General features: G+C 37.4%; 1 protein-coding gene across 1 annotated transcript; it reads left to right on the top strand.

The window, feature by feature from the left end:
- Positions 1-5: 5 nt before the first annotated feature.
- Positions 6-27,978, top strand: LOC121377564 (transmembrane protease serine 2-like). The gene is made up of 15 exons (XM_041505612.1): positions 6-79; positions 2,472-2,725; positions 5,287-5,878; positions 7,408-7,518; positions 10,667-10,774; positions 13,253-13,360; positions 14,947-15,054; positions 15,925-16,035; positions 17,974-18,094; positions 19,429-19,548; positions 20,951-21,000; positions 22,087-22,258; positions 23,440-23,744; positions 25,102-25,250; positions 27,283-27,978. The coding sequence occupies exons 3-15, from the start codon at positions 5,494-5,496 to the stop codon at positions 27,457-27,459; spliced, it is 2,025 nt and encodes a 674-aa protein (XP_041361546.1). The 5' UTR covers positions 6-79; positions 2,472-2,725; positions 5,287-5,493; the 3' UTR covers positions 27,460-27,978.

The raw sequence follows: 27,978 nt of genomic DNA, 5'->3' as shown, positions 1-27,978 counted from the left end.
AAAGTTTGGGATAAAAGTTAAACTTAATGATGTAAACAACGATGAAGTAATTATAACTGGAATTAGAGGATGAATAAATGTAATCATACATATATTCAGTTCTGACCATCCTATATATTTGTTCATGAAATATAATTTTCAAGTTTTTATATTTTATAACTTTATACAAACGAGCAGGTCACAGTAACCTGTTTTAGTGTTAAATGCCACATGTTTTTTTAATTAAACTTAAAGGTGCAGTGACTGCAATATTTTTATGATTTAACTGTTTAGAATAGACCATCAGCAGTAAAATTCTTACTGTCAAAAAAAAAAAATCTTCCATACCGTTTGTCTTGGCCCGAGACCGAGTACTTTACCGTAAGCGTAAGACTAAGAGTAAGACTCGTAAGAGAAAGACCGATATTTGCACAGTTATCATGCTCTCATTATCGTGTAGGCCTAATGAGAGTTGAAAACTGTCCAAATGTCTGTGTTACGGCCAGAACACTTTGGCAACGTTTGACTACTTGCTATTTTAGGTGTAGTATTTAACAGATCACAAACTACTGTACATTAGAGCTGGGCAACATACCGTTCGGTATGAATGCTGGTCAACTCTCCCCAAATGTTGAAAACCATCTTGCCCCAGTGTTTGGACAACTCGCCTCAAACTTTACGGTATGTAAATAATTGTGACAAAATTAAAAATGGGCGTTTACAACTTTGGTGTCATTTTATTTATTAATACTGCAGTAAAACTGCCATTACGACCACTTATTAAAGTGTTTTATATTGGGGAGATCTTAATATCGGATAAATAATAATCTATCACAATGAACTGTCAAGCCTCTATAATTAAGGGACATTCCTGAGTTTGCTTCCGACTAAAATATTGGTATATTAATTAAGAAAATGGTAATTATGATATGAGTTCACTAAACATTGTAGGGCGGGTTGACCAACCACGTTGAGGGTGAGCTGGTTTGGGACGAGTTGGGATGCTCTCTTCGGTATCGGTATTTTATGTCAATACAGATTTACCATACCGAGCTCATTTCAAAATACTGAAATTTTCAGAGCTAGCTCTGGGTGAGCAAAACAATTCGCCAAATTGTTTGTTAAACTTAAAACGTTTTTGAAATTGTTGGTTATTTTCTAAAAAATGTCAATTATTACCTGAAATTATTTTGCCAAACTAAAATAAAATTGCCAATTGCTTTCAAAATTCGTAATTGGCGAATTTGACGAGTGCCAGAGCTAGCCCTGAATTTTGTTTTTGAAAAATGTTATCCGAGGACTCAAACTTTTAACGACGGCACCGGCGGCAGTTGCTTTCATTGAGATATAAATTGCCATAGATAGAGAGCATCACCGTAAAGGTCCTCAACAATAGTAAACTGTATATACACCTGGCGGTGTACAGTATTTAGCATTTGCACATTAGATTCAGAAATATGTCTACATACAATAAAATAATCTTTCAGTCATGTTTATTTGCCGCAGGTGCAGTTTTTAAAATTTGCCATAAGTAGGATCAAAATTGCCATCGGTTGTCCGTTTCACCCACAGTAATTCGTTAACAAACTGCTGTGGGAGACAAATTCTTAATTTCGAGCCTTGATAATTAACCGCCATTTAATAACGCACAAACAATATATCTGATGAACGCAGAATGGCTGAAAAGTAGAGGGAGATGAAGGCCTTGTGTATGGAATTTAACTTTATTTAGATAAAATTAACGGGTGAGATTCCACTCGGGCATGTATTTAAAGCCGAGTATACCGAAAATACTGCTCAGTATCGATATTGGTATTGTATCAATACTGAATACTGTACAGATACTGAGGTAAATCGCCCCCAAAATACTAATACCAATGCCAAACATGAAATTTCAATACCGCCCATGCAACTCTTAAACTATACATTAAGTTGCAAATGAGATAATTGTAGTCCGAATTGGACGTAGAAAATAGGTGGGGTTTTGGTCCGTCTTGGACTAAGAAAGTAAGATAATTGTACATGCATGGGGATGATTGTATATATGTGTCTTGAAAAAATGACCAGCAATTTTTGGGGTGAGGATTCAGTAGTGAATTTCTATTTGATTTGCTATAGGTCTAAGAATTTAATGGATCACATTTTGCAGGCTGCTATTTGAACCTCATTGACCATAGTCCGATACATCTGCTGTCATTCAGTTGAAATTTATTTGCACTGGAGTGTAGTTAAATTCATTCATTCATTCATTCATTTAGTTGAAATCAAACTCAGTTGACAACAGAATTATTATGCCATAATTGTTTTCATATTTTCATTTGACGACTAAAATATTACATTTTATTATATAAAAAAAAAAAAGTAGGCACCATCTAGCTCCAAGATGGAAAAGTTAATGTAGAGGGCCGGGCTAGACTATCTTGATGGAAGTAAAATGGGTTTAAATCATAATGAAGAATCATTCTAATTTTATTTATATTTATTTGTTTTAGGAAGATGAAACTGCCATAAAAAGACATAGATCTATAGGCTACCCTGATGTTGCACTGAGCCATGTTGTCAGAGGATCCTAAGAAACACATCCGCTTCAGCATGTTGAACTTTGATTACCAGGATCCTGGCGATGAATCAGCTCGCCAGAAGAAAACGTCCGCAGCTCATAGGCTGCTGGTTATAGCTGCCATTTGTATCGGGACGGCTGTGGTACTTGGGATCATTGCCTTGGTTGTTGGACTTCTAATGAAAGGTACTACACGAAGAAAATATATTTCAGTCTAGGCATTATTTTTCCTTCTAGTTGGAGTGGGATATATATCCAGTCGCGGTGCACTGGCTGGAATGAGAAATAGCCCAATAGGCCCACTGACAGGGATTGATCCCAGACCGACCACACGTCAGCCTAGCTTGTTTTCTTCTACATGTACATCTATTTGGGGTGGGTTGTAGCTCAGCAACTATAGAACACTCACCTGATATAAAGTTGGGTTTGTTTAACAACACCACTAGAGCACATTGATTTATTAATTAATCATCGGCTATTGGATGTCAAACTTATGGTCATTTTGACAGTCATAGAGATGAAACCTGCTACATTTTTCCATTAGTAGCAAGGAGTCTTTTATATGCACCATTCCACAGACAGGATAGCACATACCAGCAATTTAGAGCACTCACCTGATATAAAGTTTGTTTCGTTTAACAACACTACTAGAGCACATTGATTTATTAATCATCGGCTGTTGGATGTCAAACATATTATGGTCATTTTGACAGTCATAGAGATGAAACCCGCTATAATTTTTCCATTAGTAGCAGTAATTAGTAGTACTAGTAGTAGTAGTGTCTTTTATACATGTATGCACCATTCCACTGACAGGATAGCACATACCAGCAATTTAGAGCACTCATCTGATATAAAGTTTGTTTTGTTTAACAACACCACTAGAGCACAGTGATTTATTAATCATCCGCTATTGGATGTCAAACTTATGGTCATTTTGACACAATTATAGAGATGAAACCCACTACATTTTTCCATTAGTAGCAAGGAGTCTTTTATATGCACCATTCCACTGACAGGATAGCACATACATGTACTACATTCTTTGATATAACAGTCATGGTGCACTGGCTAGAGCGTCACCTGATATGTCATGGGTTACAGCCAAGATCGATCATACTCTGTGGATCAGAAGTTTTTCACATTCCAACCAGTGTGAGGGGCGGGACGTAGCCCAGTGGTAAAGCATTCGCTTGAGACACGGTCAGTCTACGATCGATTACCGTCGGTGGTCCTGTTGGGCTATTTCTTGTTCCAGCCAATGCACCACAACTGGTAAAACAAAGGCTGTGGTATGTGCTATCCTGTCTATTGGATGGTGCATATAAAATATCCCTTGCTGCTAATCAAAAAGAGTAGCCCATGAAGTGGCGACAGCGGGATTTCTCTCTCAATATCTGTGTGGTCCTTAACCATATGTCCGATGCCATATAATCGTAAACAAAATGTGTTGAGTGTGTCGTTAAGTAAAACATTCCTTTCCTTTCCCAACCAGTGCCTATGTAGAATTCTTGCTGACGCATTTTGGTCCCTTTCATGTCAATGTCAATATAATTGTGTGTTAAACACCAAAGAGCAAATAGCCATATAGTTTGAAATCGACTGAACATATTGTGAAAAATATTTTTAGATTGATTTTTTCCCAATGTTTAACATCCAATAGCCGATGATTATACATACTCTAGTGCTGTCCTAAAACAAAACACACTTTAACTTTTTTCTTTATTTTCTATCTTCTATTTTTAAAGAGGCTTTATAAACGTTTTTTAATGTTTGTTTTGTGTGCACAATTAATGAAGGAAGGAATGAAATGTTTTATTTAACGACGCACTCAACACATTTTATTTATGGTTATATGGCATCGGACATATGGTTTAGGACCACACACATATTGAGAGAAGAAACCCGATCTCGCCACTTCATGGGCTACTCTTTTCGATTAGCAGCAAGGGATCTTTTATATGAACCATCCCACAGACAAGGTAGTACATACCACAGCCTTTGATATGCCAGTCATGGTGGCACTGGCTGCAACTAGAAATAGCCCAATGGGCCCACTGACGGGGATCGATCCTAGACCAACCGCACATCAAGCGAGTGCTTTGCCCATGTGCACAATTAAATTTCTGACACACTTTTTACGCATAATTGTTGTGGTCAGTTCAACTGTGGCACCTGTAATTACAATATTGATAATTAGCACCGGCCTCGGTGGCATCGTGGTTAGGTCATCGGTCTACAGGCTGGTAGGTACTGGGTTCGGATCCCAGTCGAGGCATGAGATTTTTAATCCAGATACCGACTCCAAACCCTGAGTGAGTGCTCCGCAAGGCTCAATGGGTAGTTGTAAACCACTTGCACCGATCAGTAATCCATAACTGGTTCAACAAAGGCCATGGTTTGTGCTATCCTGCCTGTGGGAAGCGCAAATAAAAGATTCCTTGCTGCTAATCGGAAAGAGTAACCCATGTAGTGGCGACAGCGAGTTTCCTCTCAAAATCTGTGTGGTCCTTAACCTTATGTCTGACACCATATAACCGTAAATAAAATGTGTTGAGTCCGTCGTTAAATAAAACATTTCTTTCTTGATAATTAGCTACCTGTAATGCTACTATGCAACTATTTAAAATAGTATCAAACTTTGCTGGATTATCACATTTCAAGATACCGGTACTCATATTCATATTGTACATGTATTTATATTAATAAATTATTTACTAACAAGATCATATTTTTTAATTTTTCAGAAGATCCACGAAAACCTATATCTGAGACAGAAAAGAAACTTCAACCTAAACATACAGTGACAGTATTCCCATCATATTCATCATCGCCATCACTATCATCATCATCACTGTCATCATCTTCACCACCACCATTGTTGCATTCTTCATCACTTTTATCAACACCGCCAACACTGTCGTCGTCATCATCATTGTCAACAACACCTTTGCATGTTTTATCGTCAACACACCCAATTACACATTTGTCCGTCATTTCATCAACACCATCTTCAGCGTCGGATCAATGGATGGATTTGTCCTACCTTAAGAACTACAGAGGTTGAATCACCATTAATGGTTACTATTGATTCATCAACTGTTCAAAGAATTGATTCATCAGAGTTGACTGTCGATGGAATCGAGTCTACCATTCCGGTTGTTGAAAGAACACACAGTGTATTTATCACTGACACGTCAACTCCACAGATGGTTTCAACGTCTTATTCTGAATTTTCTAGTACAGCTGACATCGTGGATATTTCTGCTAGTTCAGTGGAGACAGGAATAATGACCACCGTTATTCCAGTTATTACCACACCTGCTACAATATTACCAGGTATCTTTGTATATATACACAGAGCAGGCCCCCTCAAATTCAAAATCTGCATAATCCCCAAAATTTAATTCAGTGTTCGAGATTAACGGTATCCCGAGATCCCAGGGATACCACAATTTAATTTTGGATACCAGACTTCAATAACCCAGTATCCAACCGGGATACCATATCATGTTGTTGGTTTTTTTAATCCTGTGTTTTTATTTTTCGCTGAAACAATGAAAATCGTCATTTACTGGTGAAGTTAAGTAACAGTGTCGTCCACATTTGTTACGATGTTATTTATGAATTTCATTTAAGTGGGATACTAAATTATCAGGTGGGATACCAGATTTTGAAATGTTAGTATCCAACTGGGATACTGCCCAAAATGTTTAATTTTGAACACTGTAATTTGATTTGTAAAACCATTTTTGTTTTAGAAATTGAATGTATTGTAATGCTAAAATTATGTAAAGTTTGTTAATAGTCATCCATGCATTTCCTATCATTATGATTCTAATTTGACCAATATTATATAATTTTCTGTTTCTATAAATTATGCTGATTTGGCTTAGTAATAAATACTTGAGAGAAAATTAGTTGTTAAAGAATGAAATAGCATTAATTTTACTTTATGTAATATGAGACAACTGTTTTGAAAATGTTACATAATTCTTTATCATCACCCCTCTCTCCATCCCCCCATGATATCCTCCTCCTTTCCTAGATCATTATGTAATTGTTAAAAGCCCCTATGTATATACATTGTATAACATGATTCTTTGAAGGGTTTTCCTCTGCTTTCTATCCAAATACAATGTATATATATGCATGTTATGAACCATGATAATTATATTTAAGTTGGTTTGTTTTTGTTTTTTTACAACTGATAACCACTAAGGTCGACGACAGTCACTTTTCGCACCCTTGTTTTGGGTTTGTACACAATAAATATAGCATATCTTACCGTAATTTCACTTGAAATCCATATTTCGTAAAAGGTACAATGTTTTAATCACAAGATTTTCTTCAAACACATTCAGATGCATTAGTAATGTTCAAACAAAAACTTTTCAATAGCAAGTTTGCATTGGAATTTTTCCAGCATTCTTAAAACGGAAACATCATGTACCCAGTGTATGGTTATTGTAAGGCGATTCAAAGTGACGTCATTGGAATACTGACGTTATTCAAATTCAAAATTAGCTATATTATTACAATGCTCCGCCACATTAAAATAAAAACTGGTCTACTAACCTTGACCCCTGTCAAATTTCTATAACAAGCAGACAACGTTGTTTACAGGTTGGTATTTTGTTATTTTTCATAGTTCTGGACAAAATATTAATTTTAAAAGATGAAAGAAATAAAAAGTACCTTTTGTCATATATAACATATAAAAAAATTATCGTTGGATATGTTTTATTTACTGTGTACGAAGCCAAAACAAGGGTGCGAAAAGTGACTGTCGTCGACCTTAATGTAGCTATTTCCTGAGGTGTTGTTAACTTAACATTCCTTTCCTTTCCTTTCCTGAATGTTTGCAGCCTGTAAAGCGACAGAGTACCAGTGTGATGGAGGTGAATGCATTCCGAAACGTCAAGTCTGTGATCAAGTTACAAACTGCAGGGACCAGTCTGATGAGCATTTTTGTGCCAGTAAGGATTTGACCATAAAAAAATGTTGGCCTGCATGCACGATAAGACTTTAGGTGTCATTAATTTGGATACAGCATGCTGTTTTGTCTGTTTAGGGCCCGTGCTTATAAAACTTTTAGATCCAGATTCAATCTCTAATGACATCACATGCATAGAATTTGTATATGGTGTTAATAGTTTCTGGCACGAGTCCTTTTGTAGATGGTTTTTCTGACACGAGTCTCAAGAGAAAATCAATCTTTGGAGCGAGCTTTAGTGAGCTCCATGGATTGATTTTCTTGAGACGAGTGTCAGAAAAACCATCTACAAAAGGATGAGTGCCAGAAATATTTTGTAGCACAACCTGTCTTATAAATTTTATTATTAATTTAGTCTAACTATACTGTAAGTCTCTTCATTTTATTTTTGTAACGTGACGTCACCTCTAAGCTGACACCCATGTTACGTCACGAGTGTGAAAGCATACAGTGGTGTCGAGAAGACCTTGAGTTGTAAACGTATTAATAATTTTAAAAAGAATAACAAATTACATTGTTTGATCAAAAGCTGTAGCTGATGCTAAAAGTTCATCAAAATCAAAACAAGAAAGTTCAACGTGATAAAGATTAAATCTGTGAGTGTGAATATAACAAGTAGATCTATTAAACAAGTTTTGAATGGTTTGTATTCGATCAGGATTATTGACTGTCCATGCCCTGCCTATTTGGTGCCCGTGTTGTGAAAGTTACATAAAATGTTAAATGTGAAATTGCCTCCAGATATGGTACTGCCTGTAAGATCAACAATTCCACGAAGCATACTTGATTTAGAATTCAGCTGTGATGTAGTTTTACTGTTCAGAGTTGAACACCCAGTGATGGTACTTCCGTGGATGGCTGATTTCCACTCAGAATTCTTGACATGTTTTGTTGTTGATGTTTGGTAAGTACACGTACTGTATCTGTTTAGAGAATCCACACTACGATGCCCTGTCAGCTGTACGATTTCAGTGTCTGGGATGCCGCACGATTTTAATGTTTGTACTGTAAATTTGCATGTACCGGTACTTGTATTGGTCAGTTTCTTTGATGTTTTTAAGCCTGCTTTGTTAATCATTTTCTTCATTATGCCTTGTAGCTTGTTAATTCCTACTGGTTGTTTTTTAAACCACTGGCAATGCTTAATTTTTGGATCTACTGTACATGTAGCTATGTAAAATGGGTCATTTGGATGCTTGTAGTCATCCGGTCTGTGTTTGGCGTAAGACTTGTACATTTTTACCGGACACAATTCTGGTTCTTCCGGTACAGCGTAAGCTCGGGGAGCGAATGGCTTTACATCCCTGTAATTGACACCAGTTCTTGTTTTAGTGTTTCTCTCATTAAACTGTAGGTACTCTGTGCCATTGCTTTCCTGACATAAACTCACATCGCCCCATTCCATTGCCCAGTGCTCTGTTACCCCTCTCATGCCAAAATGCTGTGTATTATTCAGCCACATTGTGTGTAATAATGACTCTGGATTCCAGTCTCCAAGTTGTTGTTTTTCATACAAAATGTTGATTTCTGACATTGTTATTGCATCGGACTTTTGAGGGAGATTTCCTTTGCCTTTGGCTTTTAAGTCTCTTTGTTTAGATTTTAGTAACAGACGAGTTTTGGCAAATTCTGAGGATGTTATTAGCGAAATTCCATAATCTTTGGTTTTTAGGTATCGTTCAAAACTGGCCAGCATGCCCCGTAGTACAGAGGGTTCATACTCGCTACCATCACGTTTTCGTACAGCCACAAGAAATGAGCCAATGTAGGAATTTAATTCCTTCGGGGGTATTTTCTCAATCTCTCTTGACTGCATTTTTTTGTAAATAATCTTTAAATAATTTTAGGTGGCCAGATGTTTTTTGTTTTGTTCTTTTATTTTCATTCTGTTGAATAAATTCATCAAGTTCAGCAGCACTTAAATGAGCAAATCTGGATGTAGGTAGCGCTTCTTGTGTATTTTGTTCTATTGACGACAGACAGTCTAAAAGTTCTTCATCATCATTTTAATTAAATTCAAGATCAGCGTTATTTTCTAGTTGAGGGCCCAAAACCTTTGTAAGCTTATGTGCATGAAATATACTGCACCTGTCACTAGGAAATCGTACTCCAAATACCCGGTAGCTACCCAAAGGCTTGTGTATTTTTTCTATTTTCCCAATTTCATTAATTCCATCCACACGAACAAAATCTCCTATATCAAAATTTCTCTCTACCTCATCCATTTTGTTTACATTTCACGTGACGTCATATACTACCTTGTTTAAAAAATGACGTAATCAACCGGTAGCAACTGCCGTGTACATCCTAATATTAACCAATGAAAAGGGTGGATTAGCGTCTACACACATGTGGTAGACGGTTTTTCTACCACCCCTTTCTAGCACCTTTCTACGACGTCATTGTGCTAGAATAACATTTTAATCATTTAGAGGTGAACTATTTTGAGGTCAGCATGTTTGTACTTAATGTGGGCGTGATTATTTTGGTCTCAGCATTTATGGCCTTAACTTTGGTTCAGTCTAAAGCCCTGCTATGAATCTTAGCAATATGATAATAGATTTAGGGAGAATTAAACAAATTTAATATGTTACTATTGTTATAAATATTTTGGATATCCATCTATGTTTTACTATGGTTAGCGATGTTTAAAGGTACACAAATGTATATTCCTTTCCTTTTGTTCACTCACTTTATTTTAGACTGTACAGGTTTCCAGTATTTATCTGTCCTGTGTCTGTGGGATGGTTTTACTCATTTGCTCACTCAATCGCATACTCACTCAATCTATTCCGGACTGTACAGGTTTCCAGTATTTATCTGGCCTGTGTTTGTAGGACAGTTTTACTCACTTGCTCACTCACATCCTCACTCTATTCGAGTCTGAATGAATGTTCTGTGGCATGGACACTCACTCACTCACTATTTCAGACTGGACAGGTTTCCAGTGTTTGTCTGGCCTGTGTGTTTCATGATTTCACTCACTTGCTCACTCACTCACTCACTCACTCACACTCTTACTCACTATTTCAGACTACAGGTTTACACTGTTTGTCTGGCCTGTGTGTGTGATGATTTCACTCACTTGCTCACTAACTCACTCGTTCAATCACACTTACTCACTATTTCAGACTGTACAGGTTTCCAGTGTTCATCTGGCCTGTGTCTGTGGGACAGTTTTCGACAACATTGTGATGGTATCTTCCACTGCGCAGACCTCAGTGACGAAAAACAGTGTCGTAAGTTAACTTTTGCTAATTCTGCTGCTAAAAACAAATTTAGGGTGAGGGGGGGATGAAGATTAGTGATGGACAGCTTACCATGAGATGTGCTTGGTCATATAGGATCCACCACTTTAGAGGGTATATACTACCAAATTAAATCCCATAGATGACAATAGTAACATATGTGGCTAAAACTCCTACCTTCAGCGTATCAATCGACATAAACACCACGGATATAAATACTACCACCCTTCACCCTTAAAGTGAATCAGGAAAAAAATGGGGGTCCAGCTGCTCATTTCTGAGATAACGGGTAGCGTCTATGACTACCCTAGTTCCGCACACAATTTTTTGTACTTTTTGATACAGGTACCCCATACGTGTTTCAAGCACAAGGCTACTTGACACAGTGGTACTAGATGAAATAAAAATATGTACATTTTTTGCCCAGATGAAACTTTGTTTTTTTACAACCAACACACATTTAACACCAATCACAGGACTTGTGGTGTTCACTTCTCTATGAAAACTTGGGTTGCACCTCAAACTTTGACCCAGCGAGAAGTTATTTGGTTTATAGTACTACCTTAAATAGACCTTTTGAGTTGCTTCCCATCTCTCCCAGTATCCGTGACTGGTTTATCAAAATTTGTGGTATGTACTGTGTTGTTTGCATATCAATAAACAAACATTACATCATGTGAACCACCAGTGGGTTACTTGACGAACCCAGCTTACACATTCTGAAAATCGCTTTACCAACTTGTATCAAAGAAATTGTTGTTGATTACTGATTTGCAGTAGAATATTGTTATTTAAAGGGACATTCCCGAGTTTGTTGCATTGTAAGATGTTTCCGACTAATAAAATATTTATATGATTAAACTTACATATTAAATATATTTTCTTGTTTAGAATATCAGTGTCTGTATATTCAATGTGTTTCTGGTCATCTTAATATTTGTAAGAAACCCAAACTGGATTTTGTCTTCAAATAGTTTCGTACGTACGAAAAAATTATATTTTAGGAAATAAAATGAAATTTAACCTAGTACAAATATTAGAATGATCAGAAAAATGTTTATTATACAGCCACTAATATTTTATGCAGAAAAATATATTTGATATGTAATTACAATCATGAAAAAGTCTCTGTTAGTCGATAACATCTTAAAAATTGCAGCAAACTCAGGAATGTCACTTTAATATTTTATTTTATCAGCATGTACATGTACATGTATATGTACTGTCCATAAAATGAAAGTTCAGTTCAGGTTTGAGGTAAGTGAGTAAGTTATACAGGTATATATTTATGTAAAAACCACAAGTGTTGGAACTTGCATTCCAGTTACGTAAGATTTTAAGATTCATCATATGTGGTCATGTAGGATAGAAAAAGTACACCCGAGGTGGTTGAAATTTTTCTATCCCACATGACCACATATCATGGAGTCTTTTTCTCTCATTCATTTGATAAATAAACCATTATTTTACACCAACAGACAAAGATGGCTGAACAAGTAACTTTTTTATTTGACCATTTTGTCATTAACAAACTACGGTACACTATCATATTTGCCATATTCATTTCAAATTAACACAATATCTTTTAAAATGAAGGTTTTAATAACAAAATATTAATTTGAAACTGTGTCTAATGACCTCACGTCACCATCTCATATTAATATGATGCCATATATTACCAACGACGTCATGTGAAATGCAAGCGCTTGATATCCCATGTAAGAATAATAGAATCTATCACCGTTATGAGGTATAGATTAGGCAATTCCAGCCCGAGGAACAAAATGTTTTTTGTGAGAGCAGATGTTTACTGAGGCCCTTACAAAAACATTATGTCCCGAGGGTTGGAATTGCCGTATCTAAACCTCATAACGGTGATAGATTATTTTTCTTGCCCATTTAATTTCAGTAACAAAACATTAATTTTGTAAGCAACGGTTTGTTAATTGTAGAACAATTCGTAAACATTTTACCTACAAACTCATTTAATCATACGCGGGAAAAATATAGTCCACCTTATGCAACGACATAAAAATGTAACAACTTATCAATAAATATAAAGTTCAAAATATTAATTTGTTTAAACAACGTGAAATGGCAAACAGAATTCTGAAAACCATGAGTTATGACGTCAGTCATTGTAAAGAATAATGAGTTATGACGTCATGCGTACACATGTATGTAGAAATCGTCTAGCCCTCGGGTCGGACAGATTTATCTAGCCCTAGGGTCAGGCAGATTTTTCTAGCACCCTGCAGAAGTTGGATAACCCTGTCCAGTGGGTAAGAAAGAAATTTCTTACATAGGTTTCTATCATGGGGTAGCTCTGTCCTATATGTCTGAGGATGACAGAATTAAAAATATTCTTTTTTTTCCTCTTGTAAGAATGTGGATACTAATTAGTTGATCAAGCTTGATGAAGTCTATACATGTATATAGTTGTTCTTTTAACACTTGGTTCTTTTATAGCTCTGAGACCAGGGAATCGACTTTGTAAGAATGGTGTTCAGATTTCACGGTTACGTTGGTGCGACGGTGTGGACAACTGCTTTGATAACTCAGATGAAGCATCATGTCGTAAGTATTTGATTAGTTTTAGCTTTAAGTTGCATGCCACCAATAATTACTTCATGCAGTTCGGGTGGGGCATAGCCCAGTGGTAAATCGTTTGCTTGATGAGCAGTCAGTTCAGGATCGATCCCCATTGGTGGACCCATTGGGCTATTTCTTGTTCCAGCCAGTGGTCCACAACTGGTGTATCAAAGGCCATGGTATGTACTATCCTGTCTATGGGATGGTGCATATAAAAGATCCCTTGTTGCTAAACGAAAAGAGTAGCCCATGAAGTGATGACAGCGGGTTACTTCTCTCATTATCTGTGGTGGTCCTTAACCATATGTCTGACGCCATATAACCGTAAATAAAATGTGTCGAGTGCGTTGTTAATAAAACATGTCTTTCCTTCCATGCAGTTCAATTTCATCTCTATGTCAGAATATATTCTGTGAAAAATACAACCTCAAGAAGGTCATGGGACTACTATAGGTTTAGAGAGTACTCTCCCTTGAAATCCACCTTGGGGGGAAAAACAGGTCAACCACAAAATGTTCACCTTCATACCAGAGCACTACCTCATGTTTGAGTGACACCATTGGAATTAGGGACGGGATGTAGCCCAGTGGTAGAGTGCTCACTTGATGCGCGGTCGGTCTAGGATCGATCCCCATCGGTGGACCCATTAGACTATTTCTCGCTCCAGCCACTGCTCCACAACTGGTGTAACAAAGGTTGTGGTATGTACTATCCTGTCTGTGGGATGGTGCATATAAAAGATCCCTTGCTGCCAATCGAAAACAGTGGTGACGGCAGGTTTCCTCTCTCAATATCTGTGTGGTCCTTAACAATATGTCTGACGCCATATAACCATAAATAAAATCGTGCATCGTTAAATAAAACATTTCCTTCCATTGGCATTATACCACTTTCATATTTGTTATCAGTTAGTATTAAATATAAGAAGTAACATCAAACCAATGGGTTATTTACATGTATATACTACAGAGGTTAACCTACATGTACGGTAATCATCAAAGAAATATGTCAAAAGCAATATCAGAATTTTATTCAGGTTAACTTATATGTCACAGTACAATCAATTGCGATCATTGGATAGAAGGGCTGTTGCAACCAGGACATTACATACATGTAGGAGCAGCCAATCGTATGTCTTTAAATTTACATCGTATATCAAAGGCCATGGTATGTACTACCCTGTCTGTGGGATGGTGCATATAAAAGATCCCTTGCTGCTAATCGAAAAGAGTAGCCCATGAAGTGGCGACAATGGGTTTCCTCTCTCAATATCTGTGTGGTCCTTGGCCATGTGTTTGACGCCATATAATCGTAAATAAAATGTTTTGAGTGCATCGTTAAATAAAACTTTTTTTCTTTCTTTCTTTCTTTAAATTTATATCACACTTATGTGTATTATTGTCATGTGATATCATAAATAACACAATGATGTTCTCACCAATAGGTGCACATAAAATATGGTTTTAACATTTTCAATCAAAAGCTTGCTATATTGTTAAAAGTATGGTTAGTCCAGCTTGAACCCAGGCAAAGAGTAATGTATTACCGTATGAAATCTTTACTTTTCACAGCGTGTGTAAATGGTCTGTATGCATGTCCTGACGGGTCGTGTATACTCAGAGAATGGATGTGTGATGGACATGCCGATTGTCAGAATGGAACGGATGAAGAAGGATGCAGTAAGTACAGAAAATATCATTAGCAGCAAGGTTCGACCTTAGTTATAGCCCGGAGTGTTTTGCCTACTGAATTCCACTTCAGGCCACCAGATTCCTCAAGTTGGTAGTCCAATGGGCTACTAGATGTTTCTACCTGTAAAGTAAGACTACAGTCAAAACAGATATATATATATATATATATATATATTTATTATCAGGGGTGCAGAAAGTACTTGCCTGCTTGCCAAATGCGAGTAAAATTTCTGACGGAGAAGTTGAAAAATCCGACAGGCCACGTGATGTTGATCATTTAACAGGTGTTCTTAATAATGTTTTGTCAATATATTCATATATATATCATTTGAAGTGAAGACACTGTATAGTATAATATTATTAATAATATATTATTATATAGACTGGCGGACTAGTAGAAATTATTGTGGGCTAGTAAATTTTAGTTGGTTCTGGTCCGGTGGGCTAGTGAAATATGTTCCATTTCTGCACCCCTGATTATTTTCGTTGAATAGTTGTACTCGATATAATAATCATGGAAAAAGAAATTTTGTTTCCATGAAATCCGAAGGCCTGTACGAGTGGAGCCAATGATCTTAATTGCTCTTCTACTGTGAACTGCTAGGCTCAAAATAGCAGCCTGTAAAAAGCAAAAACCACTTGATTTTTTAGAACTATAGCAAGACAAAATAGAAATTTACCAGTTAAAATCATCAACAAATTGCAGGTCGTTTTTCAAGATAATGATGTGCACATGTAATATTATGTCAAATGTCAACCATTTACAAACTTTGCAGTTGGTTTGAGACTATTTTATTTGGCGCAGAGGAATTTTCATATATTAAACAGTATTTGATAATTTTGTTCTTCCCTGTCCAGGTTCTTGCAGTAAAGACCAATTTGTCTGCTCAGACTACACCTGTCTGAATCAGTCGCAAGTGTGTGATGGGAATTACTCGTGCTCTGGAAGAGATGATGAAATAAACTGCTGTAAGTTGTGGACTTTTAAAAAATTATTTCTTATTATGATTTTAAAAAATTATTTCTTGTTTAGATTATTCTTGTGGTTATATCCACTTTTCCAGGACACTCATCAGAGCTTCATATATCTGGTTTGTCTGTCCAGGGCCCTGTTCCACAAAACGACATTAGCGTTAAGATGACCATAACTGTATAACTACCATATGCACTCAATGTGATCTTAGTACTACAATCGCTTCGTGGAACGGGACCCAGGCCTCTGTTCCATGAAAGAACCATAGCTACGGTTAATTGTTAGTGGCTTGTATAGAGGCACTGATTTATCGCGGACGGAATCGCGGAAATACCTATCTGAAACAGAATTCCCAATTTTTTTCCAAAACATTATTTAACTTTAAATAGCGCGTTTGATTAATTAAAATTTATTTTTAGAACTAGAAACTATGGACACCGACATCTGCCTGTGCTACGCTACGACACTAGTACCTTTGTATGTTATGCCAAATGTTTAATGTAGAGTATCTAGACGTTTTACCAGTCGTGTTTTCTTCACTTATTCCTGGCGATTTAACGGGAAAAACCGAACATTGTGAGCTAAAATTGTCCGATATTTATTCAAGTGAAAGATATATTATGTTATGTTTGCTTATTAATTTTTAACATTTGCGGTATTGCCATATTTCCAATCTCACAAAGGAATGCAGTAATTGCATATTGTATGCCAGGCTTTGTTCAAAATAAATTATACAAAGGAAGTGGTTTATAGTGTGATCGTTTGTAATTATTTTCCCGATCATATCATAAAGAAAACCGAAAATGTCCGAAGTCTGTGTCATGGTGTATTCATGTTTAAATTTAAACCAAAAATAAATACAAACTACTGACATGTTTTGCCTTATTGCATATTTATATACCAGCAGCAATTGCAATTGGTGTGTGTGTGTGTGTGTGTGAGTGTGTGTGAGTGAAACAAAAACAGAATTTGTTTAATACTGAAACGAAAAAAACTCGGAATTTGTAACATTATAAAACGGAAAAGGGAAAAATCTGAAACGGAAAATCAGTGCCTCTACTTGTATGGCAACATTTATTGCTGGCACACATAAGCCTTACAACTTTTCCACAATGCAACCTTACGGTAGTCATAAGTGTCCCTCTAACGATACATTTCTTTGCAACATCACCTGTCCTCAAACTAGTGCATTATGGGCAGTAGTCTGGTCCGAACATCCCAACAGTCAATGGGATGGGCTAAAATTGTTCTACTGTATGCTCCCTCTTGTTCCGGTCACATGACTGTAACTGCCTTCTTTTTCCTTTGCTGTTTTGGTTCGGACATATTTTCATTTTGCTTTGTCTTAATCTGAGTAATTTGTCCTTTTTTTTTGCGAAGAAGTTACAAATTAGTTAAATAATGTATTGGTTGCCGACTATCTGGAAAATCTTGGATGTATTCCTTGCTATCAAATATTCACAAAGTAAGTTTTTCAGTTTATTTGCAAAGCGAAAATTGCGGAATGCATATGGCATGAGAGTTATCTCCCATATTTTCGTATGAAGGTCATATGGCCAAAAGTGTTCATCGAACACTGTGTTTCATAAAAGATATTATGTGGCTATATTAGATTCATTTTAACACAAATTAATTTGTATCCATCTTTGATAATCATTAATTCATCATCTAACTGCCATTTGACAGCTATATTAAGGGGTGGGGGTGGCAGGGACCCAGGCCCCCCTATAATTTTGTGACAGTTATAATTTTATTATGTATTCATTTTCATTTCTTTTTACGATCCCCTCCAAACCTCCCCCAAAGTTCCATTGACATTCTACCTCATATCATTGGGGTTCTCCCCCCCCCCCCCCCAAAATGGATTTTCTAGATCTGCCACTGCTACCTGTGTTTTATAAAGATGGCTGAATTAACTCTAATGTATTTTTCAGTTCATCTGCCAGAAAACTCTACCGAACCACTGAGAATTAGGGTTGAAAATGAAAGTTTTCCTGTCTGTGCTGACCACTGGACTTCCACACACAGTCATTTTGTCTGTCAGGAGAACGGCCAGTAAGTGACTGCATGACTGTAGTTTTTTAAACACTACAAGATATTTTTTCATTATTAGAGACATTTTTGATCATTTAAATTAGATTTTTTACTGTTTAGCATCAGTGCTAACTCTGTCACTCGCCAAATTCGCCAGTTGGCAAATTTTATTTTAATTGGTCAAAATACATGTAAGTTCATGTAATAATTGACATTTTAAAGAAAATATCTGTCATTTCTGCAATTTTTAAAGTTTAATAGACAGTTTGGTGAAATGTTTTGCTTCACCAAGACCTAGCCCTGAGAATATCCATTTTCGTACCTCCGAAGTGTTTCTGGTCATCCTGGTGTTTGTAATACCCCAAAATAAATGTTTCATAATTCTAAAAACACTAGTACATGTGTACCTCTGAAAAGTAAGGGTTATAACAGACTTAGAATTAGTCTGTTTTTACATGGTATTTACCAGTTTGAACATCATAGATTTGTTTTATGTGTTACAGGTTTGTAGATTAACTAAACTTACATGTAGTTGTCCCTTTTCATGAGTTGAAACTAGAGTCTGCACCTTTAAGTGTGCCAGATGGTAAATCCACAAATATCAAAACTTTTGAAGTGTACATGTAAGTACAAAAATCATCCATTTACATTAAACAAATTATTGTTGCTTTTGTTATTCTGTACCGGCCTCGGTGGCGTCGTGATTAGGCCATCGGTCAACAGGCTGGTAGGTTCTGGGTTCGGATCCCAGTCGAGGCATGGGATTTTTAATCCAGATACAGACTCCAAACCCTGAGTGAGTGCTCCACAAGGCTCAATGGGTAGGTGTAAACCACTTGCACCGACCAATGATCCATAACTGGTTCAACAAAGGCCATGGTTTGTGCTATCCTGCCTGTGGAAAGCACAAATAAAAGATCCCTTGCTGCTAATCGGAAAGAGTAGCCCATGAAGTGGCGACAGCGGGTTTCCTCTCAAAATCTGTGTGGTTCTTAACCATATGTCTGACGCCATATAACCATAAATAATATGTGTTGAGTGCATCGTTCAATAAAACATTTAAAAAAGAAAAAGAAAAAAAGTTGTTATTCTGTCTACATCTGTGACCTTAAATTTCTAAACAGAACATTTCCTGACCCATATTAAATCTACTTCTTTGTTTTAATTTCCTCCACTTATCATTGCATCCCTGCTCATTTATATCTCTTTATTTGATATCTATAGAATTTGCTTGATTATTTTAATTTCCACCACACCACTTTGCAGTCCTACTTATTTCATTATTCACCTTGATAATACAAACTGTGCACACTCCACCTACCAAATCTTTTGCTTTGTTTTAATTTCCTCCACAGAACTTTGCGATCCTCCTCTTTAATATCCTCGCCTAATATCTCTACCGAAGTGTTAGCTTTGAGAGACAACCAAACATTTAATCCAGGAATTCAGCCAGTTCTTAGAAACTTTGACAGAAGGTAAATGTTATTTTAATATTTAGGGTCATTTTACACCAACTCTTTTTATGCAGTCTACCTTGAGATCCCATATAAGGTTTAAATGATTGATTTAGTTGCGGCAAATTAAAACTTGTTGTCATGTAAGAATACTCTTGAGACCATATTGTGTATATACATGTATGTATGTATGTAAAATCATGTGAATGACCCAGTCTTGAATGTATATTTGTAATTACTGAATAACTGCACGTATCTTTGAGTGCTTTCTTGAATTTCTTTGTTTTCTGTTATTGTTACTAATACCTTGTTTGATTGCATTGATTTGATCCTAGTTGGTATTTTATAGTGACAGTTCTTTCTACCACTGTTATGTTTAGAACCTGTAACAGATATGGTTATGAAACACAAAGCATGGATAATGTTTTTAGGTCTGTTCCCAAAATTAATATGTATGAAAAGAAAGTAGGAAATGTTTTATTTAACAATGCAAATCCCATGCTGTTACTGTGATGGTAGCTTGTATCCTCTCACCATCTGAAACAAGTGTTTACAGTGATAGAAATAAGCAGACATTTTCACTAGTCCACTGGACAAATATATCTAGAAATCTACTTGTCAAACAGTATTTTCGCTTGTCCAAATAAAAGTTTTGTTTTATTCAAGTACAAGGACAATGTGTTTGCATTGCTCAAAATGAAACTTCATTGAATATTTTTACTTGTCCACTGGACAACCACCAAAGTAAATTTTGCTTCTCTAAGCAGATTTTCACTTGTCAGGACAAACAGACAAGTGCTTATTTTGAACACTTATTTAAATAGCAATATTAGATATGAAATATTCATCATTTAAAATGTCCTGAGATGTTATAAAATAAATCTTCCTTTTTTCCCCGCCTCATTATTTTGTTTCCAATCCAGTTTGTGCGTTAATTTCTGGAACAGCAAAATACATGTAGAAAGAGAAAAAAAGACGTTTTTTTTTTTAATGACACCACTAGAGCACATTGATTTATTAATTATCGACTATTGGATGTCAAACATATGGTCATTTTGACACAGTCATAGAGAGAGAAAACCCGCTACATTTTTTTTGTTTTCATTAGTAGCAATGGATCTTTTATATGCACCATCCCACAGGCATGATAGCACATGTACATACCATGGTTTTTGATATACCAGTCATGGTGCACTGGCTGGAACGAGAAATAGCCCAGTGGGCCCACTGACGGGGATCGATCCCAAACCGACCGCGCATCAAGCGAGCACTGTACCACTGAGCTACGTCCTGCCCCCAAATAAAGAGAAAGGCTATAAATTCTTCTCTTTTTTTTTAATTGTTTATTTTGTTTTGTTTGCTTGGTTGTTTATGATTTGCCTTGTATTGTTGTTTGTTTGGTTCTCTTCTTTCTTGCATGCAGGTTGTCTTGCCTGTCAGAACGTCTAGTTTCTGTTTCATGCAAACAGCAAGGTTAGAACACTTTCTATACTAACAAACCAGTGGCGGATCTAGAAAATGATAAGGAGGGTAGCTGGATTTGGATGGAGTGAACGGGCTGGGTTTTACGGTAAAGACAACTTTAAACATCACAGATACAAACGTAATATTTTGTCTGTGACGTCATGTTTAATGTATTTTGCTAAAAATGGCAAAATTTAATGTTGATCAGTACAGCAACTGCGATTAATTTGTAAAATTCATTTAAATCTGTTTGGAATGAACATAAAAGAAAACATTGCCCAGGAAGGGAGGGGGTGGCTAGCCACCCTATTCAGCCCCTGGATCCGCCACTGCAAAGTAATTTAATGTATGAACAAATATTGTTATTTAGTTTAAAAAAATGTTATTATTTATGTACATATAGTCATTTCTGTTAACATCTCCCTCCTGTTTTTTTATTTGATTCCCATCTCATTTCTTGTTCCATTTCTCCTTTCTGTATTGGACAGTTTTACCAGATTTTGTTTTATTTATTTACTTCTTAAAGTGACATTCCTGAGTTTGCTGCATTGTAAGATGTTTCCGACTAATAAAATATTTCTATGATTAAACTTACATATTAAATATATTTTCTTGTTTAGAATATCAGTATCTGTATATTCAATGTGTTTCTGGTCGTCTTAATATTTGTAAGAAGCCCAAACTGGATTTTGTCTTCAAATAATTCCATATGTACATGTACATGTACGAAAAAATACTATTTTAGGAAATAAAATGAAATTTAACCTAGTACATGTGTAAGAACGATCAGAAACACGGTTGATATACAGCCACTAATATTTTATGTAGAAAAATATATTTGATATAACTACAATTGTTAAAAAGTCTCTGTTAGTCGATAACATCTTAAAAATTGCAGCAAATTCAGGAATGTCCCTTTAATGTGTTTTTGTTTCTTATTGTGTTTAATAAACACATTTCTGGATTTAGATTTTTGTCTTTCTTTTTAGTTATTTATGTTATAAGAAAATTATTAAAATTACACATTTTATACAATCACCAATACTACATGTACGTCACGAATGCTTCATTTTAAAAAGAAATGTTTTCTGCTAGAGTGTGGTGAGAAGAAGGCCAGTGTTTTGACACCGTTTATTGCCGGAGGTTCCGTGGCTCTCGAAGGCAAGTGGCCGTGGGTAGCTGCGATCTCGTACCTCGGTAAATACCAGTGTACAGGAGCCGTCATCGGTCGCAGGTGGATTATCACAGCTGGACACTGTGTCTCTAGGTAACTGTGTAAACGGAATACAAATGGCAAATAAAGTGACAGACCCTAGTTTTTTAACACTACCACATTTTTTTCACTATTAGACTAAAATAATATTTGTCTGACGTTTCATTGATTAGATTATACATTTCTAAACATCGGAAATGCTTCAGGTCATCATGTTTTTAATGCTAAGTAATGAATTTTTCGTAATTCTGAAAATGATGTACAGTGAAACCCCTATAAACTGAACACCCTTGAGATCAAGACAAATGTCCAGTTTTAACAGGGATCTGGTTTAGAGAGGTTATATTCTGGTTTTTAGAAAGGGACTCTATTAAATGTCCTGTTTTGAGGGAATTCCGGTTTACAGAGGGTCTGGTCTTGAGAGGTTTCACTGTACCTCTGAATAGTAACTGTTAGAGAAAGAAAGAAAGAAGTGTTTTATTTAACGACGCACTCAACACATTTTATTTACGGTTATATGGCATCAGACATATGGTTAAGGACCACACAGATTTTGAGAGGAAACCCGCTGTCGCCACTACATGGGCTACTCTTCCGATTAGCAGCAAGGGATCTTTTATTTGCGCTTCCCACAGGCAGGATAGCACAAACCATGGCATTTGTTGAACCAATTATGGATCACTGGTCGGTGCAAGTGGTTTACACCTACCCATTGAGCCTTGTGGAGCACACACTCAGGGTTTGGAGTCGGTATCTGGATTAAAAATCTCATGCCTCGACTGGGATCCGAACCCAGTACTTACCAGCCTGTAGACCGATGGCCTGCCACGACGCCACCGAGGCCGGTAGTAACTGTTAGAGAGACAAGCTCTTAGTCTATTTTTAGAGGGCATTTCTACGTTTCAACATTATAGACTCTTCTTTCATTCTATTGTAACTTTATCCAGATGTGCTAAAGGTTTATTGTATGTATAGATTAACAAAATGTAATGTCCATATTCATGGGTTGAAACTAGGGTCTGCAAATGTAATTCAGATCACCATTCGATCACCATTCCAGTAATGTTGACCTCTGCATCATCTCTTAAAAACATATCAGTCAATTAAAAAAAAAAAAACATTATAAAAAATGATAATAATGATAATAAATTGGAATGTCATTTGTGGAATATCCATGCTTTGATTACAAAAAAGAGAAACAAATTCAACAAAAAGAACTATATTCATTTTCACAGACCTGACAGTTACAACTACAGCAGCACTCCGTATTATTTTGAGATTGTTCTCGGCACCACGGATCGAACCCACAATGTTTCTGAAAACGTGCAACGTCTGCGTGCAGTGAGAGCCATCACCCACCCTGACCTGCGTCTCACTGATGCGGGGATTGTCGACTGGGACGTAGCTCTACTAGAGACTGCCGCTGATATCCGTTACACGGACTATGTCCAGCCCGTGTGTCTACCGGATAGTGGCGAGATTTTGTCGACGTCACTGCTATGCTATGTTGCTGGATGGGGGTGGCTCAGTACCCAACAGTGTAAGTGTTAGCAGTGTGTAGATTCAGGGGGAGGGTGCTGGGGGTGTGGACAGTGTAAGTGTTAGCAGTGTTGTAAAGGTGCAGATCTAGGGGAGGGTACTGGGGGTGTGGACAGTGACATGGTTCTGTCGACGTCACTGCTATGCTATGTTGCTGGATGGGGGTGGCTCAGTACCCAGCAGTGTAAGTGTTAACAGTGTTCCAGTTAAAGGTGCAGATTCAGGGGGAGGGTACTGGGGATGTGGACAGTGACAAGGTTCTGTCGACATCAATGCTGTGTTATGTTGCTGGATGGGGGTGGCTCAGTACCCAGCAGTGTAAGTGTTAACAGTGTTCCAGTTAAAGGTGCAGATTCAGGTGGAGGGTACTGGGGGTGTAGACAGTAATGAGGTTCTGTCGACTTCAATGCTGTGTTATATTGCTGGATGGGGGTGGCTCAGTACCCAGCAGTGTAAGTGTTAACAGTGTTCCAGTTAAAGGTGCAGATTCAGGGGGAGGGTACTGGGGGTGTGGACAGTGACATGGTTCTGTCGACGTCACTGCTATGCTATGTTGCTGGATGGGGGTGGCTCAGTACCCAGCAGTGTAAGTGTTAACAGTGTTCCAGTTAAAGGTGCAGATTCAGGGGGAGGGTACTGGGGGTGTGGACAGTGACATGGTTCTGTCGACGTCACTGCTATGCTATGTTGCTGGATGGGGGTGGCTCAGTACCCAGCAGTGTAAGTGTTAACAGTGTTCCAGTTAAAGGTGCAGATTCAGGGGGAGGGTACTGGGGGTGTGGACAGTGACATGGTTCTGTCGACGTCACTGCTATGCTATGTTGCTGGATGGGGGTGGCTCAGTACCCAGCAGTGTAAGTGTTAGCAGTGTTCCAGTTAAAGGTGCAGATTCAGGGGGAGGGTACTGGGGATGTGGACAGTGACAAGGTTCTGTCGACATCAATGCTGTGTTATGTTGCTGGATGGGGGTGGCTCAGTACCCAGCAGTGTAAGTGTTAACAGTGTTCCAGTTAAAGGTGCAGATTCAGGGGGAGGGTACTGGGGATGTGGACAGTGTCAAGGTTCTGTCGACATCAGTGCTGTGTTATGTTGCTGGATGGGAGTGGCTCAGTACCCAGCAGTGTAAGTGTTAACAGTGTTCCAGTTAAAGGTGCAGATTCAGGGGGAGGGTACTGGGGGTGTGGACAGTGACACGGTGCAGATCCAGGGATGGTACTGGTGGTGTGATGGGGGTGGCTCCGATCCCAGCAGTGTAAGTGTTAGCAGTGTTGCAGTTAAAGGTGCGGATTCAGGGAGAGTGTTCTGGGGGTGTATTGTTTCAGCAGTACTCTAAGAATGCTAGTCTCACTCTGTTACAGATGTGACCACGGAGAAACTGCGCGATGCTAAGATGCAGCTGTGGACAGCTGGACGCTGTGCCGGGAACACGGTTGTCGGGGAGACGGTGGTGAACACGAACTCCACCCTGTGTGCCGGATATCTCATGGGGCGACCCACAGCATGTCAGGTAGATCTTGCTGGACACTCCACTTTTTGGGGTGGGATTTTAGCTCAGTCAGTTGAGTGCTCGCTTGAGGTGATTATGTCGCAGGATCAAACCACCTCAGTGGATCCCAATCTAATTAAAATTAGCTCCAATATTACATGTGGATCTAACACCAGCCAGTTGGAGCTCATGTCCGCTAATCAAAACCTTACTTGCAGAATCCTGCCAGTGATTTAAAAATAATTTGAAAACATTCCGAATTATCCTGAGGGTATACGAAAAATTTCATGTGAATTACGAATGCCTTAAAACGTGTTTTATTTTATAAAATAAATAATTTGTAATGTAAAACTGAAGACTGATTTAGTTAGGTTTTTTTTATAAATAAATAATTTTTAATGTAAAATTGAAGACTGATAACCCACCCTGTACGTATTGGTATGGTTCGCTGTACTGCGGCCACTAAAATAGACTCGCCCGATATTTTTAGAATTTGTATGCTCCCAAATAACGTTATAAAAGGCGAAGTGTGATTGGTCAATATTTAAATTATTATTTACAGACGAAATGTTACCTGGACATTGGGGACTACGCAGTGTTGTTAACAATCCGATTAAAATTAGTTCTACTGGTCTAAATAAGGCATTCGTAATTCACATGAAACATATCGTATACCCTCAGGATAATTTGGAATGTTTTCAAATTATTTTTAAATCACTGGCAGGATTCTGCAAGTAAGGTTTTGATTGGCGGACATGAGCTCCAACTGGCTGGTGTTAGATCCACATGTAATAGTGGAGCTAATTTTAATTAGATTGAGTGGATCCATTCACCTGATTGGGTTTTTTCTCGTTTTAACCAGTGCACCACAACTGGTCAAAGGCTGTGGTATGTGCTTTCCTGTCTGTGAAAAAGTGCATGTAAAAGATCCCTGGCTGAATTAGAAAAAATGTAGCGTGTTTCCTCTGGTGACTACATGCCAGAATTACCTAATGTTTGACATCCAATAGCCGATGATTAATTAATCAGTGTGCTCTAGTGGTGTCGCTAACCAACTTTAACTTTTTTACATCTCTGTAATGACACCACTAGAGCACATTGGTTTATTAATCATCAGCTATTGGATGTCAAACATTTGGTAATTTTGTCATAGTCTTAGGGAGAAAACCTGCTTTATTTTTTTCATTAGTAATAAGCGAACTTTTTATATGCACCATCCCACAAACAGGATAGCACATACCATGGTCTTTGATATATCGGTCGTGGTGCTCTGGCTGTAACGAAAAATAGCCCAATGGGTTCACCACTGGAAATCAGTCCTAGACTGGCAGCGCATCAGGCAGGCACTTTACCGTGGGCCTATGTCCCACCCTCTCTGTTAAACCCCGGGGCGGGATGTAACCCGGTCGGTCTGGGATCGATACCAGTTGGTGGGCCCATTGGGCTATTTCTCACTCAATCGGGGCTGCATAGGATCGTGTATATTCCTGGACATTCAGGGTATAATTCATGTATGTGAGACTGGGGCTTAACAGAGATCAAAGTCAAGATATTTCGGGGAAATCCAGATTGTTAGTGCTAGCCAAAAACATTATTGAAAAGCTGATAGTAACACCATACTTTACAAGATCCTGCAAAAAGTTAGATTTTTTTTTCTTTCATTTTCTTTCTTTCGTTGTTTTGTAAATAACAATGTTTTTCTTATGAAAATCTATTTTATTTTGCTTGATCTTGTATCTCTGTTTGTAAAATTTGTATCCATTTATGTCTGTATATACATGGAGAAAGAAAATCATGAATTTTGTCATTGTTATCTCTCCCCAACCCCACTGCAAAAACTGGTGTCTTGCACTCCTTGAGTCTGGTAGGTGAGGGCAACAATTACTCAGGTAACCATGTATTTCTTCCTTTTTTTTCTACATTCATTTGTTCATATATTCATTCATTCATTTTTTAAATTATTCATCAAAATTCTATATGTTTTTACATTAATAATTACAATTATTATTTTATTGAAGGATAGAAATGAAATTTTGAATTGTTCTGTTTCTAGGGTGATTCTGGTGGTCCACTGATGTGTCAGAAATTCCCCAGGGGGCGCTGGCATCTCGCTGGAGTTGTCAGTAGCGGAAGCAATGAGTGCGGACAACTATCGCCAGGAATGAGAGCCAACAGGTTTGCCAGAGTCGCCAGCGTCGTAGACTGGATTCACAGAGTTATAGCAGAATAATAGTTTCTGGCACAAGTCCTTTTGTATATGGATTTTCTGACAACCATCTTTAAAAAACCCCAAATCCTTGTAGTGAACTTTAACAAGCTCCGTGGATTGATTTTCTTGAGATGCGTGTCAGAAAACTCATCTACACTTGCTAGAAATATTTTCTAGTTCAACGAGTCCTTATAATTTTAGTCTACATGTAATTATTATAAAATTTACTGCATTTTATTTTTGTACTTTGACATCACTTCTTCTCTCAGCTGATAAGTATTACATCATGAGAAAGAATGCATGCAGGTAGTGGTAAATTTTATATGATGTCAGTTACTTACAGTATGACATAATCAAAAGGTAGCAACGGCTGTCTACCTCCTAAACAATGAGATGAATTAACAACTAAAAGGGCAGATTACCTAAGGAAGGAAATATTTTTATTTAACGACACACTCAACACACTTTATTTACGGTTATATGGCATCAGACATACACATGTATATGGTTAAGGACCACACAGATATTGAGAGAGGAAAC

The sequence above is a fragment of the Gigantopelta aegis genome, chromosome 7 (assembly GCF_016097555.1).
Source record: "Gigantopelta aegis isolate Gae_Host chromosome 7, Gae_host_genome, whole genome shotgun sequence".
NCBI classification, from domain to species: Eukaryota; Metazoa; Mollusca; class Gastropoda; order Neomphalida; family Peltospiridae; genus Gigantopelta; species Gigantopelta aegis.
The sequence above is the reverse complement of the archived record's forward strand: the minus strand, read 5'-3'. Positions and strand labels throughout refer to the sequence as shown.